General features: G+C 44.6%; 1 protein-coding gene across 2 annotated transcripts; it reads left to right on the forward strand.

Annotated features, from left to right (window-relative positions):
- Nucleotides 1–13,796: 13,796 nt before the first annotated feature.
- SMIM8 (small integral membrane protein 8) lies at nt 13,797–16,377 on the forward strand. Of its 2 annotated transcripts, none has more exons than XM_076333187.1 (3): nt 13,797–13,856; nt 14,967–15,108; nt 16,050–16,377. In XM_076333187.1, the coding sequence occupies exons 2-3, from the start codon at nt 14,989–14,991 to the stop codon at nt 16,206–16,208; spliced, it is 279 nt and encodes a 92-aa protein (XP_076189302.1). In that variant the 5' UTR covers nt 13,797–13,856; nt 14,967–14,988; the 3' UTR covers nt 16,209–16,377. The 2 variants fall into 2 exon arrangements, with proteins under 2 accessions (XP_076189302.1, XP_076189301.1); XM_076333186.1 differs by lacking the exon at nt 13,797–13,856 and adding an exon at nt 13,893–14,124.
- Nucleotides 16,378–18,427: the final 2,050 nt, after the last annotated feature.

The following is an 18,427-nucleotide window of genomic DNA, read 5'->3' on the forward strand; positions in this document are numbered from 1 at the left end:
CTGAGGGACAGCTGCAGAAATGAATATATTGCTGATTTATACTGGGAAGGATGTTGAAAAAAGATGTTCTCACAAAGAATGGTTACCAAGCTACTCCTTTATGCTGCAGGTAAAAAAGAATAACAGAGGAGTATCAGTTGGCTCATATCCTATCAGACATATGCTTATATGCTTTTAAATATGTTTGGCAGGGTGGTGACTGTCATTAAAGACCTATTTCTGTTCTCCATGTCTGCAATTAGAGCTCAAGCAGAAGTTTAAATTGAGCTCTTCAAGACATCAGCACTAGGGCTTTAATGCTTTCTAGATAAGTCATACACAGTCAATACATCGGTCTCAAAGGAGCTGAATAGCACAGCATGAAGATGCTACTATGTAATAAAGCACAGGCAAGGAAACAAAACATTCACGTGAGTGAGCGTGAATATTAACGTGTATGAACACATCTAGTGGATGAGCTGTCCTCTGGAGTAGATTTGAAGGAAAACCTCAAAAGGCCTTTCCTAGGATTTTAAGTGCACAAGCCCTATAGAAGGGCAGACTGAATTTCGTTATTCCATGGAAAATGAGTATGGCTATGAGTGAGCTTTTGCTAATGGCCATAAGAACTGCACCATCCCTTTCTAATGTAAAAAGCCTAATGTCACCTATCAATCCATGACTGGAGTTACACCAGTGCTAAGCCTCCAGCTGAACAAGTCAGAACAGAAATGAAAGAGATGCTGGGTCACCAACAAGGCACAAAAATCAGTGGGAACCAACGCTGGTGGAAATCAGGCCATGGAGATACCTAAATACAGATTGAGAAACTTACCTTGAGGTCTCTTTTCCCAAAACTGAGCTGCTACTTCTTTACCTGAGCAGCAAGACGGATTAGAAAAGAAGAACTTTACACCTGCTTTTGCCAATCCCACGTTGAGGAGAAGGATGTGAAAGGGAAAAGAAAGTCCTGCCCAAAGAAAATGGGGATCAAGGATTTGACTAAAATCTCCAGCAGATCCTGAGCAATGGGCAAATTCTAGCCAGCCAGAAGATCTGATGGATGAAATTCCTGCAAAGCGATTTTGAAAGACAGCAACACATTCTGGCACCTAGAAGTCTGGCGGTGAGGCAGCAGGGATTTCACAGGACTAAAGATGGCTCCTGGTCTATGTGCTCTGTTGATGAGAAACTGAAATTTATTAAAGGACTGCAGGGCAGGTCTTGTAGCCAGCGGTGCTTCTGCAGCCAGAAGTCTGCAGAGCTTTGGTTGTATTTTCCTACTTGCAGCCTCCACTTGATGTTAAGAAACGGTTGTATAGGACAACCTTCAGCCACAAGCCTAAAGGGCCACAGAGCCTGTTTCGTGGTATTGTGTGGTGGGTTGACCCTGGCTGGATGCCAGGTGCCCACCAAACCCGCTCTGTCACTCCCCTCCTCAGCTGGACAGGGGGGAGAAAATATAACGAAAGGCTCGTGGGTCGAGATAAGGACGGGCAAAACAGACTCGACTTGGGGAAGTTAGTTTAACTTATTACCAATTAAATCAGAGTAGGATAATGAGAAATAAAAACTAAATCTGAAAACACCTCCCCCCCACCCCTCCCTTCTTCCCGGGCTCAACTTTACTCCCGATTTTCTCTACCTCCTCCTCCCGAGCAGCGCAGGGGGACGGGAATGGGGGTTGCGGTCAGTTCATCACACGTTGTCTCTGCCGCTCCTTCCTCCTCACACTCTTCCCCTGCTCCAGCATGGGGTCCCTCCCACGGGAGACAGTTCTCCATGAACTTCTCCAATGTGAGTCCCTTCCGACGAGCTGCAGTTCTTCATGAACTGCTCCAGCGTGGGTCCCTTCCACGGAGCGCAGTCCTTCAGGAACAGACTGCTCCAGCGTGGGTCCCCCGTGGGGTCACAAGTCCTGCCAGCAAACCTGCTCCAGCATGGGCTCCTCTCTCTCCATGGGCCCACAGGTCCTGCCAGGAGCCTGCTCCAGCGCGGGCTTCCCATGGGGTCACAGCCTCCTTTGAGGGCATCCACCTGCTCCAGTGTGGGATCTTCCAAGGGCTGCAGGTGGATATCTGCTCCACCATTAACCTCCATGGGGTGCAGGTGGACAGCCTGCCTCACCATGGTCTTCACCAGGGGCTGCAGGGGAATCTCTGCTCCGGTGCTTGGAGCACCTCCTCCCCCTCCTTCTTCACTGACCTTGCTGTCTGCAGGGTTGTTTCTCTCACAGTTTCTCACTCCTCTTTCCAGCTGCAGTTTTTTGCACAGGGTTTTTTTTTTCCCCCCTTCTTAAATATGTTATCACAGAGGTGCTACCACCGTCGCTGATGGGCTCAGCCTTGGCCAGCAGCGGATCCATCTTGGAGCCGGCTGGCATTGGCTCTATCAGACATAGGGGAAGCTTCTAGCAGCTTCTCACAGAAGCCACCCCTGTAGCCCCCCCACTACCAAAACCTGGCCACGCAATCCCAATACATATTGTTTGGGTTGTAACCAGTACAGCTCTTCTGTTCAAAGGAGCTGCAAATGTGCCTTTAAAAGGTTATGTTTGCTTTTTGCACCACTGTTGCTATAGAAGATTGTGGATGTTAACTGATGCTTTTGTATCCTTTGAAAATACAATTAGTTCACTGAAGCATTGCAAAGGACATATGGAACGGAAAAAATAAAATGGACGTCAAAGATAAGGAGTTACTCAACAGGTGAGCAAGAAATAATTGACTTCATGGAACAGCGCAGGCATAGACTGATGAGAGGTTAAATTAGCTGAGGCTAAAGAAGACAAAGTCATTATGTGGGCAGTATGAAATTCAGAGAAAGGTGAAGATTCAGACAACATAAAAAAGAGAAATCTTCAAGTAAGCATGCAATTGAGCAGCAGGAAAAAGATGACAGTGGTATGAGGTTTTGTAACACTTCTAGAAGTGGCAGTACATGTGGAAGCAGATGCCAAGAGTAGTGTCAGGGCACGATGCTTTAGCAAAATTATATTCTGACTAACATAAAGATAAAAGAGGAAAAAATGTGATCCAAATCCTTGTAGCTAAAGAGAGATTTCAACCTTAGCATTTGGAGGCAGTTCATTTTGTGCAGAATGAATCAAAGGGAGTCAAGAAGGGAACTGGCTAAAGAACTTGAGTAGGTTGTGGAAAATGTAGATGACATCAATTTGCATCAAGCGTCCAGTGTTGAGGCTCACAATTAAACGACTCAAAAGTTTAAAAAAACAATAAAGGGGTCAAAGAAGGATCTATTTGGCACTGTGGAAATAAAGACCACAAAAAGACAGCCTCTATTGGAAATTACAAAGGAGGCACTAGAGAGTCTTAAACAGTAAAAGAAAGATTATTTGCTCCAAGTGCTCAGGAAAAAGTTGAATGGAGCAAGAAGTGAAGGGCAGGAATTTGAGGTTAGATTTACTTTAACCCCCTGCTCCATGCTCATACACACACGCACACCCCAACTTGGACAAAAGCTAAAGATTAGAGATACATTGATTTGTTGTACTCATTTCTAGCTGAAGTACCAGGGATGAGCATGAAAACAAGTGCCTGGGCTCCTGCTACTACCAGCCAGGAAACAGAGCAGGTAATCTCTCTTCCTCCTCTCATACATCATTTATTCCCTAGATGTGACTTAAACACCCCCACACACCACCACACACACACATTGTGCTGTTCACTCGAGACACCAGTGACCAGAAGACCCTCCACACCCCCTGCTTCCCTCGGACATACCAGTGGCGTGGATCCCCCCCTCAAGGCTGCACATGTGCTCTGCTGAGCAAACCGAGCAACCTGAATGCACCATTAACTTCTGAGTGTGCTGAATGTAGTTTATTGAGTAAAGTGTTTGAATAATGCTATTGTTGTTGAGTATATTCATCAAATAATCATTTCTGTCGTTCAGTGAGGTCTACAGAAGGTTGGCTAATGTGTGTTGAGTAATGCATCCATTGAAAAGCATAGTTGCTCAGAGAATTAGTTCACCTAGATTTCAATCAGCTCTGCTAATTTAATTACTTTAAAAGCAGAAAAGGTATCTTTGTGCAGAGGAAAATGGGGGGAAAAAAGTAAGAAAATGCAAGAACAAACTGACTAAGTGGAGAGGAAGTGGGGAAAGCATCCCAAGTGTTAGGGGCACAAAGAGGGCAGGCAGCTCCGAGCTCGGAGAGCAGGCAAATTACAGGAAGAAGGTGCAGTATTACGGGAAATGGAGATGGAACGGTGAGAAATAACAGAAAGAACACAAACCTGGGAACAGTGGATCTCTGAATTCTGTACAAGCAAGCTGAACTATCCTCACAGGCTGAGAGATGGAAAACCACTTTCTTTTTCTGATATAAACATTGCTAATGGGAGTATTTTGCTGCACGTACAACTTACCCTTTTTTTTTTTTCTTGACAGGAAGAAAGAGAACCATAAATAGTGTCAAAGATAATAAAGCAGAGAGCAGAAGTAGAGAATCACAGAGGATGACATAGGATCATAAAAAAGCAGAGCTGGTAACAATCTTGAGAGTTCATCCTCTCCATTTTTTTTACAATTTAATCAAAACATCATCACAGCACTTTTTTTTTAAACACCAAGGATCATGTCAGTGTTATGAGGAAAAGAAGAAAAAAGCATTGCCACAATGGTTTCCATAAATGACCGAACAAATAATGAAGCTTAACTTCAGATGTTCATTTAGTAATTGCATTTTCCCCTTATTTTCTTTGTTTGCTGATATAAGGAAGTGTGCATCCATTTTATGATTGCTGAGTCTTTGTGCTTGTTTCATGGACTACCCACTGCCTCCTTACTGACTACCAGAGGTGTAAGGTCCACAGGCTGAGAAACACTGATTTGCTTCATTCTCTGGTCCTAAGAAGGCTTCGTTGTGCATATACTGTTCCTGACAGATGTTTGTTCAGTCTGCTCCTTAACTGATGGAAGCCCCACTAGCCCCCCCACCCCCACCCCAGTGTGGTGCACCTGTGCCAGTGCTCCACTACAGAAGAAGAGGGAGCAGGAAACCTCCTGGGAACAGCGAGGTACAGTATAACTCCATTCAGAGAAATCACTATCAGCAATAGTGTGGCCAGCAGGAGGAGGGAAGTGATCGTGCCCCTGGACTCGGCACTGGTGAGGCCGCACCTCGAATACTGTGTTCAGTTTTGGGCCCCTCACTACAAGAAGGACGTTGAGGTGCTGGAGCGTGTCCAGAGAAGGGCAACGAGGCTGGTGAGGGGTCTGGAGAACAAGTCTTATGAGGAGCGGCTGAGGGAACTGGGGTTGTTTAGCCTGGAGAAGAGGAGGCTGAGGGGAGACCTCATCGCTCTCTACAACTCCCTGAAAGGAGGTTGTAGCGAGGTGGGTGTCGGTCTCTTCTCCCAAGTAACAAGCGATAGGACGAGAGGAAATGGCCTCAAGTTGTGCCAGGGGAGGTTTAGATTAGACGTGAGGAAAAATGTCTTTACTGAAAGAGTGGTGAAACATTGGAAGAGGCTGCCCAGGGAAGTGGTTGAGTCCCCATCCCTGGAGGTATTTAAAAGACGTGTAGATGAGGCGCTTAGGGACATGGTTTAGTGGGCATGGTGGTGTTGGGTTGATGGTTGGACTCGATGATCTTAGAGGTCTTTTCCAACCTTAATGATTCTATGATTCTAAAGTCACCCTACCAAGCTGCACGTGTGCCAGCTATTCAAACTGCTGCACATCTGTGATAGGAGCTGAAAAACTATTGTTACAAGTCACTAACCTTGCAATACCTTTGTTTCTTGTTCAGCAGTGAGAGTGCCAATGTAAGGTGATTTCCAGGTCCTTATGAAAAAGCCAACAAGAAAAAACAGAGAGGTCATAAAAACTAACCTTTCCTTGTTCAGACAACTTGTCTCTTATCATCAAATATGTAAAGCTGTAACATTAACATCATATTGATACTCATTGCTTTTTAAGGCTCTTCAGAAACAAGCTAGGTAAGGCTTGACAACCCATGAGCAAACACAGCCCTCCTGGTCTGCGTGCTGGCCAAATTGTTCACTTCTGCCACAACTGCTGCTAGTGGTAGTGCAGCAGAGTCTGTGGTTCTCAGGCTGACGTGAGCCAAAGGTTTCCTACCTATTTCATCCTTCAGACACTTCCAGTGGAAGTGGAGGCCCCTGAATGGCAGATGTAAACATACTGGCAATAGCTTGTTCTTCTCTCACAGATCGTCAAAAAGTAATCTATAGACACTTTAGATTGAACTTCATTGGTATAAACTCTTCATTAACCTGTAATAAGAAATGGAGTCCTCTCCTCAAAACATCAACAATCTACACAGAGAAAACACGTGCCGTGGAGGAGGAGATGTCCACCAGAGAGGTGATGTGGTTTATCCAGCACCACCCAGTACCTCAGAGGCAGAGCAAAGAAAAGAGCCATGGTTTCTCATAGCCCAGTCCCTTGCTTTCATCTTCCTTAGCTTACTGATTCTAAGTTCTCACTACTTCACAGCTGTTACTAACTTCTAACTCCTCAGAGCAAGAAATATGCCCTTTTTTGTACATTGGAAGATAAACCTCTGGGTACTGTGATAAGTGATACTAAAAGTACAATTCCACAAACAATTAAATAGTGCTTAAAATATACAAATGGGGTGTAAAAACATCAGCCTAGATATTTATTTGCCACCAGCTACAAGAAGGAAAAGACTAGATGGAAGAGGGTTCATCTGGTCATTTAGCACTAGACCAGAGCTGGTTGGTTTGGCTTTTACACCTGACTTTCATATTGGCTTCCAGAGTGGCTTGGGACAAACCTCCTTCCTCTCTGGGCTTCAGGACCTTAGCTGCCCAACATTCACTTCTCTGAAAATATCACTTACAAACTACATCTTCAGTAGGCTTCGTAACCTTAAACACGCTTGGCATTCTTTTTTATAGCCAGTGGTGGCAAAATCCTGTCTCATTTTGTATTTAGGGAAACCACAAACACCACTTAATAACCCAGTAGCTGCTGAGTGTGATGCTTTGCCAGCTGCTAATTGCTGTGGTCTCTCCTCCACAGCAATGAATGGGTTTTGAGAGAGGGCAGACACAGTTCACTGTTTTCTTTGTTTCTCTGGTAAACTATGTAATTAAAAAAAATTCAACTCGGAAGTAGCCAAAATGACAATTTTTTTTTAAGTCATGATGTCTGTATTTCACCCACACAACTGCTACTGCATTTCTCATCACCTTTGTGCCAAACAGATAACCCATCTCTCCCATGCTCTCTTGCTGCAAACAGAAACTCCCTCTGCAGCAAATGATCTTCAACATTAATAAGTATTACTGCTTCATTTGTGCTACTGTTGTAACGCTGCTGTTCTAACGCTTTAGTCAACTCGTAAAAAAAATGAATTGACAAAGTCAAAAGATTTCCACTTGAACAAGTGATGGTCAATGGCTACACTACAGTTTGTAACTCTTTAGTAGTTACAAAGTACTGCAACAGTACAATGAAAAGAGGATTATATCTGTGTTTTATGCTGGCTGGTGGGACACTTATTATCAAGTCTGTTTGATTTGGTAAACCTATATTTTATAGCAAGAAACTCTAACTTACCTGCATCTCAGTGAATGATTACAGCCGGACCCCAGCTTTCTAGTGGCATTAACAATCAACGATTCATTTCCGACAAAGGGAGTTACTGCTTTAAGCCTTGAAAATGGAAACTGCTCGTCTCCTAGGTAATATTAACTAAACGAGTGAAACCTGATCACCTCTCCTGGCACACTGTTCAAACAAGAACCATAATGCGTCTCCTATCATCAGAACGATATGAGGAAACTACGGCATTTGTTTAAAGTCGCAGACTTTATCTGCATCTTTTGAGCACTCATCGGCATCAGGTCTAATGCTCCATGCTTTGTGCTTTCACATTAGCAACGGCACAACCTGAAGACACGCACGCTGGGGCGTCCAAAGCAGCGGGCAATGATCAGTGGCTGTCTGTGAGACACGTGTAGCCCGTGCACTTGCAAGCCAAGAAGTCACTTGACCACTTCTCTGCGAAGAGCCTGCCTTTCGTACGCCGTTCCTACAGGAATGACCTGGAGGATCCAGCTAGCTCCCCATTTCAGGTGCTGCTTCATTGCTAACTTTCGTCTCGTCCAACTTATGCTCTCTCTCCAATATTAACTTTCCTGCAATATCAAAATAGCAAGAAAGGCCTTCATGGAATACTTCTTGACTCTTAGCACCCCTTCGTAGTATGGCTTATGAATTTTTTCAGAAGAACTTTGTCCATGTGAAAAACTTGAAACCTCTGTATGGAATTACAGTAACCTTCTGAAATCATGTAACTGACCGAAGAGCCTTAACTCCCACCCTGTGTGCTCTTTGACATTTTACGTTGGATTTGTATTTCGGGTTCCCTTGGGCGAGTGAATTGTCCGCTAAAGACAAATATTCTTTTAGGCACACATTACTGTGAACAATACACAAATGTTCAGACAGGTGTTTCTATTAAAAATTTAAATTACAGTGGTTTTCCCAAGTAACTGAAGTCTGGTTTTTGCTATTAAAATGTATTTTGGTTACTGTACATGCTAATCAATTCCCACATTGGACTAGGCAGTGAGCCACTCCCCATGAGAAAGCCCATAACTTTATTTTAAATAACTAAGCAATGGAGTAAGTGTTTATGTCCTGTCTAATGCATCATACCAAGCATCAACGCTTTGATGGTCATTTTTACCTGGGTTGTGGCTATACAGCTGAGTAACATTACCAAAAAAAAGCAGAAAGCCTGAATTCCTTGCCTGTTAAATGAATTCTTCACAGTATAATTTATTTAGCTTAAACTTACTGTGGCTTTTATCTGAGAACTATATGTGAATGTTCAGTAGTTTTATGGAGAGGAGGGTATCACATGGCCTAACACATGTGCCTGATTCAGGACCTTGGTACTCTCCCCAGAGAAGCTGATGCCTCCAGAGGGTGACTGGAGGTGCCAGAGCTTGGAGCCGGACAGCAGGTAACGCAGAGCTTCCAGCTGCCTGCTGGAGGGAGCTGCCTGCCAGGCGAGCGCCTTCCTCCGGGTACTGCTGCTGAATGCCCAACAAAAGCCACGGCCAGCCGAATAAGGTTCAGTTCACATCAGTAATTCAAAGGCCAAAATCACTGTAGGAATATTGTAATTACCTGTAGTATTGAGAAAGCTAAAATTTACCTTTAAATCTAAACTTTATTATGGCATTAAAGGCATCCGAGCAATTGTAACTGTCCTACAGTTACAGAAAACTGAAAAAATCCCCAACAGTCTATTTTTTATTAATTGGAACTGCGCGGTTACAATCCCATCACTTAACTGTCAAAGCAGTTTAAGCATCTTTATGACACCCACAGTTATATCCCCATCGTATCTGGTATTTAAATGTAACGCGCTGCCACTCTCTACTGTATTTTGTTATGTGGTGGTATTTATATATTAAAAGAGAACTGTAAAGTGCAAAAAATCGAAGAGCTCCGGATTACAGTGTCGGAGTCCCTTACTACAGAGTTTGCTCTGTTAAACCTGTGAAATTTCTTACCCTCCGGAGTCTTCCTAGGAGCTGTGTTCCCTGCCTGAGATCTGAAGGGTGCCTAGATCAGAGGGGGCACTAGCTGCAGGATATTAACATATCACAGCTTAAGCTGATTGGGAACCCCGGTGTTGCAGGCAGAGGTTAGTCCTGGTCTGTGCCTCCACTTCCAACTGCCTTCCCAACAGCATTGCCCTGCTTACATCAGACTGTCTCACCCATCCAACTGAAAAATAAACTTTATTTTTCTTTTTTCTTTTCTGGCAATGTTAGTTTTCAGCTGGTCCAGGGAGCAAAATCAGCATACTCGAAGGCTGAGCAATTCTGAGTCTTCATGCAAGGAAGGCCACAGCGACCGCAAGTGAAACCAGGTCTCCCCTTGCCCCCTCCGTTTTGGAGGTGCAGTCTTATTTTAGCTCGAGTTTGTCTTTAAACCCCACTCTAAGGTATCTGGCTGTGTATTGTTGTAGTGAGCAAATTCAGTGCTGCACTTGTTTCTCTGCTCTTCCTTTTCAGTAGAAACTACCTTTTTCTTTCCAGAGGGGATGCTTTGAGTTTTGATATTATTCTGTTCCCAGTCAGAAACAATTTGCCCACTCATTAATGAAAGTAGAACCAAACAAAGGACCTTTTCCCTTCCATACTGAATTCCGTTAAAAAGATTTATAAGCTTGATCAGTATTTGAAGAATAACAATTGCTTTAATCTTTGCTGGAAAGCACGGCTGGGCTATTTGTTTCTCTCCGTCTCTCAGAGACGCAGCTGGCTAAGAAGTGTTATAGAAGACATACACATAATGTTATGAAACACAGAAGAGTCACTCTAACAGATTTTCGTTTTTAAAATGCATAGTGCCTTAAAACTGTTTTGGATTGTCAGTGGTAGGGTCCCAAACACTGCATGCTGCTGTCTGAAAACTCTGCTTTCTTTCAACGGGAACGATACAAATGAGCGATAGCAGCTGAAAAGCAGCATAAGGGTTCTCGAGACTGACGTGAGCTGAGCAACAACCACACAGAAAGCTCTCAATGCCACCTCTGTCTAGCTGGAGATCTGTTTCTTCTTCTGCATTTATGTCCTTAATATGGCAATGCCGTTTCACATGCCTCGGTGCAATAATTGTTCCCCTCGCCATTAGCTGCGAGTAAGATGGAGGAAGTACTTCTAACTCCTAATTTTTGCTTTCCCTTCTCCTCCAGACTTGTTCAGGACAAAAAAAGTCCCAACTGTCAACTCTAATAAAATATCATGAAACTCACAGTGTATAAAACATTGTAAAAATCAGGCAAAACAGGAATGCAAATACACACTAGACATTCATGTATGAAAACCCTAACAAAGACAAGACAGAAGTTGCCCCTCTCACTACAAGTCGTACCAGTGCTGAAGTCCCAATGTTGATGCAAAAATAACTTTTTGTCCCCCCAACAGCTCTGTAACTGTGTGTCTCTAAAGGAGGGGTAAGTTTATCGGTAGCTCAAGGCATCCTATCTTTATTTTCAAGACAAGGTGAAGCTCTGTTCCTGTGTGGTACTTGAAATAAGCAGGAGCTGTGAGGTGAATCAGCAAAGATGCGGGCAGAGGCACGCTGCTGCTCCCCAGACTGCATTAGGCTGCCTATTGCATCCTAACGACGTCTGCGGGACACAGCATCAGATTTGCGCTGTTCCCTACAGAGGCTCTTCTGCAGCTCAAACGATAAGGAGATGCGAGTCTCAGGAAAAGCAGAAACTGCTATTAAGTTCTGAATGGCCACGGCATACAGCGCAATACCGAATGCGGAATCCCAAAGGAATTTATTTAAAGGGAAAATAAATCTCAGTAACAGCCTTCGGTTTGGAAAAGGAAGGGTTTTTTGTGTGGTTACTTTTCAGGAGAGATACTCAGATATTAAGAGGATGGGTGACTCAGAAATACCACAGATGTTTACAGTTCTACCTTTTATAGAGTCTCTTCCATAAAAAGATGCCAGACAACTTCATAAGCCTTGATGGATTGAGCATTTCAACATCCTGTTGGGTCAGATGATAGCAACATAATATTCACGTTAAAGATAAAATAAGACGCTTTCCCACAGTCATAAAGCAAAACTAGGAGCAGTAAGCAGTCCAAGCTTTTCTTCGCTGCAGAGTTACTCTGGTTAGTCAGCACCTGCTCAACGTACGCCGAGTACCAGCACTCACGTCAAAAACCAATCTCGTTCCTAAGTCCCTCTCTGCTTCTTCTCTTTCTACGCGTAAAGCCTTATCCCACAACTCTTCATATAGTGAATATTTTCTCTCTAGCTGATGGTGCTCTTTGTACTGTGTATGGTTTCTTCCCCCGTCAATGATGTCTGGGATTTACCTGTCCTTTATAAGAAAGATGGGAAGTTACAGACAACTAGCAGCAGTCTAACAATCCTTGCCACCATTATCAGGCAAACGTGTTCTGGCATAAACCCATCCTACCACGACCTGGAAAATATTGTTATGACCCTGGCTGGCTTTGGGCCAGAAGTTTTATCTGCGTGGATGGGGTCAGTTAATGACAGCAACTGCTGGGAAGAGGTGCACGTGCTGATAAGCGAGTGCACTGCTCAGTGCGGTGATGTAAATGCTTTGCATTCCCATAAACAATATGTCAATTACTTGGGAGCTGTATGCAGAATGTTTCCTACAGTACTGTAAAAATTCCCCCTTCCCTCAAGAAAACCAAGCTACCTTCCCAAAAACGAAGGCTCACGCAAAAACCTTGTATCGGCTTCTTTCAATTACACAAACATCAAAACGAGAGCAGGAACCTTCGTTCAGAAGTGACTTTTTTTCTACGCAATGGTTTCCAAACAAAATCAGCTGTGTGGCATGTGCTGCCAAAACAATAGCTACCAGATTAGCAGATGGTATGTTGTGAATTAAATGTTGACACAAAACCCAGACATACCACTCAATCTTCTCTTGATGCCAAAACTTATTTCCCTACTATTTTTCTCACCTCGTGATATTTACACACAGCAAAGAAATTCTTCAGATACTCCATCTGGCTTTAGAAGGGACAAGTTAACCTGCAATATCCTATTACTCTGCCATCTTTCAAAGAAGATAACACAGTTTGATTACTGCAAAAGAAAACATGGAGCAAATGGTCCTGAGAGCCTGGACGCCTCTACATTTATGTTTGTCCCCCTCTGCCTCCATGGCTGCAATAACCACATGCTCCACCAAAGTCCTCTCACACACCCTCCAGATGCAGAAAAGCGTGAGCTGGGATTGCCGAGCCCAGAACTATGTATGTACTAATCCACCAGCTGGCTGCAGCTAAATCTCTGTAGTATTATCCATTGCATCTCAGTTCTGCCCGCCTGTTACCTAGGGGAGCACTAATCTGGGTCTCTCCCTACCCCCCAGGGACTGTTTTTTCCAAAGTTTGAAGTTTCTACCCTTCTTTCTAACGCGGCTGAAACTGCTCAATGGCATCGAAGTCAGTAGAGACAGAAAGGGCAGCATGAGCAGGCAGATGCGGTCGCATGGGCTTCGTTTCTCTGGACTCCAGGTAATTTTGTTAATTTTACTGTTTACAAATAATAGAAAACAAAACACCACTGCAAAGTGGCATTTACATAACTGGGAATTTCCAGATGCCTGAAATCTTGAGTTCAGATCTAAATACCAGGAATTGGATGCTTAAATCGCAGCATACTTTTCTGCTCAAACAACTGCACTTCCAGCGATGCATCTCCACATGAAACACCCCTTCCCGATCCCGGCACTTGGGATCAACAGACCGGGGAATCTCACCGCTTCTCTTTTTCCATTTCCCACATTTACAACGTAATTGCTGCTAGCCCGAGTACCGAGATTCGCACCAACTGGACGAATCTTGTACAGCTCTCGGGGAGTTTACAGGGGGTTACAGGGTTACTGGCCGTTACCGGCGGCCAACAGTCAACGCCCACCGGCCGACGCCTGCTCCCGGGCCGGGGGGTCGCGGGGGATGGCGCCTGCCCGGGCGCTCAGGAGTGGCTCAGCGGTGAACTGCGCCTCTTCCGAGCGAGCCAGCTTCTTCCCCCACCTCCCGCTGAGTATCTGGACCTGTGCTTGGGGAGGAAGACCCACGACCCCGGCCGAGGAGGACACGAACCTCCCGCCCGCCCAACCGATCCGCCGGCCGCCTGAGGGGACGGGCGGGGCGGGGCGGGGCGGGGCGGGCCGGGCCGGGCCGGGCCGGGCCCCGGCCGCTCTCCCGCCCCTCCCGCCCGCGCCGGCGGCCTCCGCTCAGGAGGGGGCGCGAGCGCGCAGGCGCAGGCCCGCCCCGTCCCGTCCCGTCCCCCACGAGGGGAGGCCCCGGTTGCGGCGCGGGGTGAGTAGCGGCGGGGGAGGGGCGGGAGGGGGGGCGCGCGCGCGGGACGGAGCCCGCTGGCCGCGAGGCGTTAACCGTCATCCGCCGCCTCCTGAGGCGCCGTTGGTGCGCGGCGGCCTGGCCTTGCTCGTTATGTCCCGGGCGTCCCCGCCGGGCTTTTCCTTTGGGAAACTGCCTCCTTCGTGCCCGGCCTAAAGCTGGTAGTGGCGTCAGGAGCTCCCTCACCGCCCGGGGGGAGGTTTCTGCCCTTTCCCTCGCCGCCCTCACGGTTTGTACTGCTCGGGGGCCGGTACGGGGAGGTCAGACTGAGCTGCTGGGCGGTTGTGCCTCACGCGTGTGGTGTCCCCCCTGTGCCTGGCAGTGCCTTGTGCCCGAGTGGTCCCCTTTAGCCGGCCTCCACGCTGCCTTGACCGCCCTGCTGTGTCTGGGGCCTTGCGGGAGGAGGCCCGGGGTGATTGCTGGGTTGGGTTTGTGAATCCTGCCCCGGAGCCCCCAGCTGTGCTCCACTCGTGTAAACTAGGGGGCAGGGGTGTTCTTAGCATCGTGTCTCCTCTGCCCCCCAGTAAGCGGGGTTAACCAAGGGCGTGTTTTGTTCACCTTTGCTCAGGTGGCATCTTGCAGATGACCTGCCCCTCATATGTGAAAATGAGACTTGAGTCTTAGGGCCGCTGGGGTGGGTGGGCAGAGTGACCACATTACAAGAGGGTGGAGGCTGTCTTGTCACACATAAGGTTATTTTAAAATAAATAAATAGATGTGCCCTGATACTAGGGTTTTTTTTAGCCTGAAGACTGCTGCTCGGTCCACTGGTAGCTAAAGCATTAGCCAAAGGCAAGTAAAAAACCCTAAGCCCATTATCAGGAGACTTACATTTGCTGTATAAAGATGTGCATCTCCAAAAGTTAATTTTAGGATGCACAAAATTGGCAAGGTGGAAAATCGGTGTGCTTAAGCTGGGAATGTTGGGTAACACCAAAGGTGATCCTTTAATATATACACAAACAAAAATTCATGCTATAAGTTACAAGCTGAGTGTAAACTCCTATTCAGTGAATGTAGTTCTTTTAGTTTTTTTATAAAAATGACACCTATTTTTCATTCTGTTTTTAGGAAGTATTCAACATTAATTAAAATGTCTTCTACCAAACCTCCAAATGAAAATGAAACACCCAAAGAGAGAAAACCAGGACTGAGGAGTGTTCAAACAACTATGCTCTTCCGAGCTGTGAACCCAGAGCTTTTCATTAAACCTGTAAGAGGCTCATTCTGAGAGAAGCTAAGTATGCTTGGAGAGACATGGTTGCTCTAAAATAATCATCGCAATTCTCTGTGCATTATATAACCATTTCTTGTTATGCAAACCACTCAGTAATGTAACTAAAAATATTTTTACTATTTTTCCACTCGGATTGTTAAGAGCCCAGAACATTACACTGTTTATTCCAGCTTTTATTTCACTTTTATATTGTCTGATTCTTTTGTACCTAGCCAAGTTGCTTTCAGAAAAACTGTTTACAGGCATATTACCCATGTAATTTGACAGGTTAAGTAATAGGAGTCCCCTTTAATATTTAAAAGGGAACAAATCATAAAATGCAAGCTTTTTGATATGAAAGGAGGGGATTTTTGGTAGCCTTTTGATATTTTGGATTTTTCTTTCTCTTGCTTTTTTAATTAAGGTGATGATACTCAGGTTTTATTTACACTAGCAGAACCCAGCAAGACTGGATGAAATTTTGTGCATATAATAAAAGTAGATGTTGTGATGATAATACATGATCTGGTTTAGAGGAGTATAATCAAGGTTGCTTGGCAGGAGCAGGGTATGTTGTCCCAGTAGTATATCCAGGTGAATTATGTTAGAAGTTTGTAATAGTTACCTGTAGTAATTGGTTTTGGCCTGTTCATTCATGCTCAAGCAGCATTTGCGACCAGCAAAAGAGAGCGTACTGGGCAATGCGACGAGAGGCTGCTTTTTCATAGGGAATTCCTTTTACTATCAGAAAATCAGGCCTCCCTTCTTGCTGTTGTTAAAGTTGTTTGGATCAGTCTACAAGAAGGCAATGATGATTTTTGCAGATGTCACAATAGTTTACTGTTCACTTTCTAAACTAAGATTGAAGAATGTAATGTTTGTGATGAATGAAAAATGTTTTGACTAAAAATGTACTAATTTCTTTTTTTTTCGGTCAGAACAAACCTGTGATGGCATTTGGACTCGTAGCAATTACTCTCTGTGTGGCCTACCTTGGTTATTTGCATGCAACGGTAGAGAATAAAAAGGACCTTTATGAAGCAATCGACAGTGAGGGGTCCAGGTATATGAGGAGGAAAACTTCCAAGTGGGACTGACAACGTAAGGAAGGAAATCAGTAAATCAGTCACAGAAATTTTCAAGGCAACTACTGGTTTTTTTTCTCTGTCCATTGAAATAATGGATAAATGTCTCTCTTGCTGTTTAATCCAATTTAAGTTCCTTTATAAAATGCTGTGCCTGTACAAATAAATTGCAGTTAAGATACATGCGAACACAGAATTGATTTTAAGAATTGCTGTCTGCGATCTTCACAGTATGTCAGAAGACATGCAATTGACTCGGACGTGCAGTCAAGACTGGTAAATGCCTTAGAAATTTACATGATAGTTCAGCTCACTTCTCTCTTTGATTAAGTGAAAACAGGGGTTTGCCTTTTATTTTTTAAACAGAAGGCATAATGTAGTGTGTGTGAAAAGAAAAAGCTGATCTCTTGATCTGTTGAAAGTTGATGATTAACAGTGGTGCAAGTAAAATAATTTTAAGGCAAGAAAGATCTGATAAGGCAGTCATTGGAGGGTTTTATTTAATAAAGGAATTTGTAAAATACTGGCCAAAATAATCCTTGGATGCTAATGTACTCTTCCTTACAAATGAAAAAAAAAATCAGTAGCTAGATAGAGGAGAAAAAGTGAAACGAGTGCTTCTGCCAAGAGAAAGGCAGGAAGAACTCAGCCATTACCGCTCCTGTTTGGCATCGGACAGCAGATCAGTGAACATACCAGTATCAGCTTGCCAACCAATATGTATAACCCCAGGTTAGCCAGAGCTTGTGGGATGTTCTTGACTCGTCAGCAGGACTGGTTTATTTAAGCTGCGTTCGAAAATTAAATTTCTCTATATTGCAAAGTACATTATGTAACATTAATTTATTCTAGGTTACTGAACTCAAAATAAGGAACGGAAAGTCTAAAATCAACAGGTTCTTACAGACACAGAGAAAAGAATGTGTCGACCTGAACAAGCCCAGTCTTGCCAAACAGCCCCGCTTGCGGGTTGGAGGTGACCCTCAGCAGTATGCTGGTTGGTGCTGCTGTGAGTGTGGCTGGACGGCAGGCGGGCGTTGTGGTGTTTCCTTAGCACATGAGGTGGTCCCCTGTGAGCCTTTACCTTGAGCAAACTGTACAGGTGAATACTTTGCTGTTCCAGCACTGAGGCCTTCTCCTATGAGCTCCTCCAGCTACTTCTGTGTGCCTGGCATTTCCTAGACAGTACCCCATTAACCAAACTCCAGAACACGTGGTGGGAGGGCGCATACCAGGCTGTGCCCTTTTTCCACCATGGATCCTTATTAATGTTCTGGTTGCATTTTTCCATTCTGGTCCTCATACTTACAGCCCCATCAAGGGCTCCCAGGAAGCTGAGAGACCTCTTTGTTAACCCTCTTCTGGCCAAGGTGGCTTCTGTCAAGCCAAAGAAGAAAGAACGTGCAGGGACATCTGCTTTGCCACTCTGGGAATTGCTTTGGGTTTTGTTACCGAAAGATTTTGGTTTTGAGGATAAAATAGGTGACTGACTGCCTTGAGGGATAGCAGTTGCTCTATGGGATTTCTCTGTATCTCCCTCTAAATCCTTCATTTTGAACCTGCAATTTTTCCTCCTATCCATGTTTTGCAGTTATCTGTATCTTAAATTCAGCTGGGCCTTGGTTTGGCTACCTCCTTCTTGAGAAGGGAAGTGAGCTCTACCTTTCATGAAGCTATAAAAAAAAAAAGGCATTTTTACAGCCTTTAAAAGCATATTCCCCTCTGTGGGCCTAGCTGCCTCACAACAGCAAGGTCTTGGGCAAATCCGAAAGCTTGCAGATGAGGAAACTACTTGCCTTTTGATCCGTGAAGGGCTTTCCAGGTGAATCGATCAAATATTCAGAACTATCACATGCTGTGCATATCCTGTAGAATAGGTTTTGTTTGATAGGATGTGAATGGATCTTCAGAATTAATCCGTTCTTTTAAAAAGGGTCACACAGGATTTTAGTTCTCTTCCGTTCATTAAAATGCATGAGTCTTGGTCGTTTGCATGAATTTAACTCAATTATTCCAAAAACAGTGCTACAGTAAGCATTTTAACCTGTTTTTCTGCAGGCTTTTAAAATACACACTTTGATCCTTACACCTGCAGATGATTCGAAGTGAGAAAGCCCAGTCTCTCATTTTCACATATTTGGGAATAATGCAGGAGTTGGGTTCTCAAAATTTTGAATTCTGTTTTGTGAAGTGAATATGGATCTGGAAGTTACTGAGGGAAAAGGAGGGGG

This window comes from Aptenodytes patagonicus, chromosome 3, assembly GCF_965638725.1.
Source record: "Aptenodytes patagonicus chromosome 3, bAptPat1.pri.cur, whole genome shotgun sequence".
NCBI lineage: Eukaryota > Metazoa > Chordata > Aves > Sphenisciformes > Spheniscidae > Aptenodytes > Aptenodytes patagonicus.

Coding starts and splice junctions, on each gene's coding strand:
- SMIM8 (XM_076333187.1), top strand. CDS start 14,989: ATGTCTTCTACCAAACCTCCAAATGAAAATGAAACACCCAAAGAGAGA. Junction 15,109..16,049: donor CAGAGCTTTTCATTAAACCT/GTAAGAGGCTCA, acceptor TTTTTCGGTCAG/AACAAACCTGTGATGGCATT.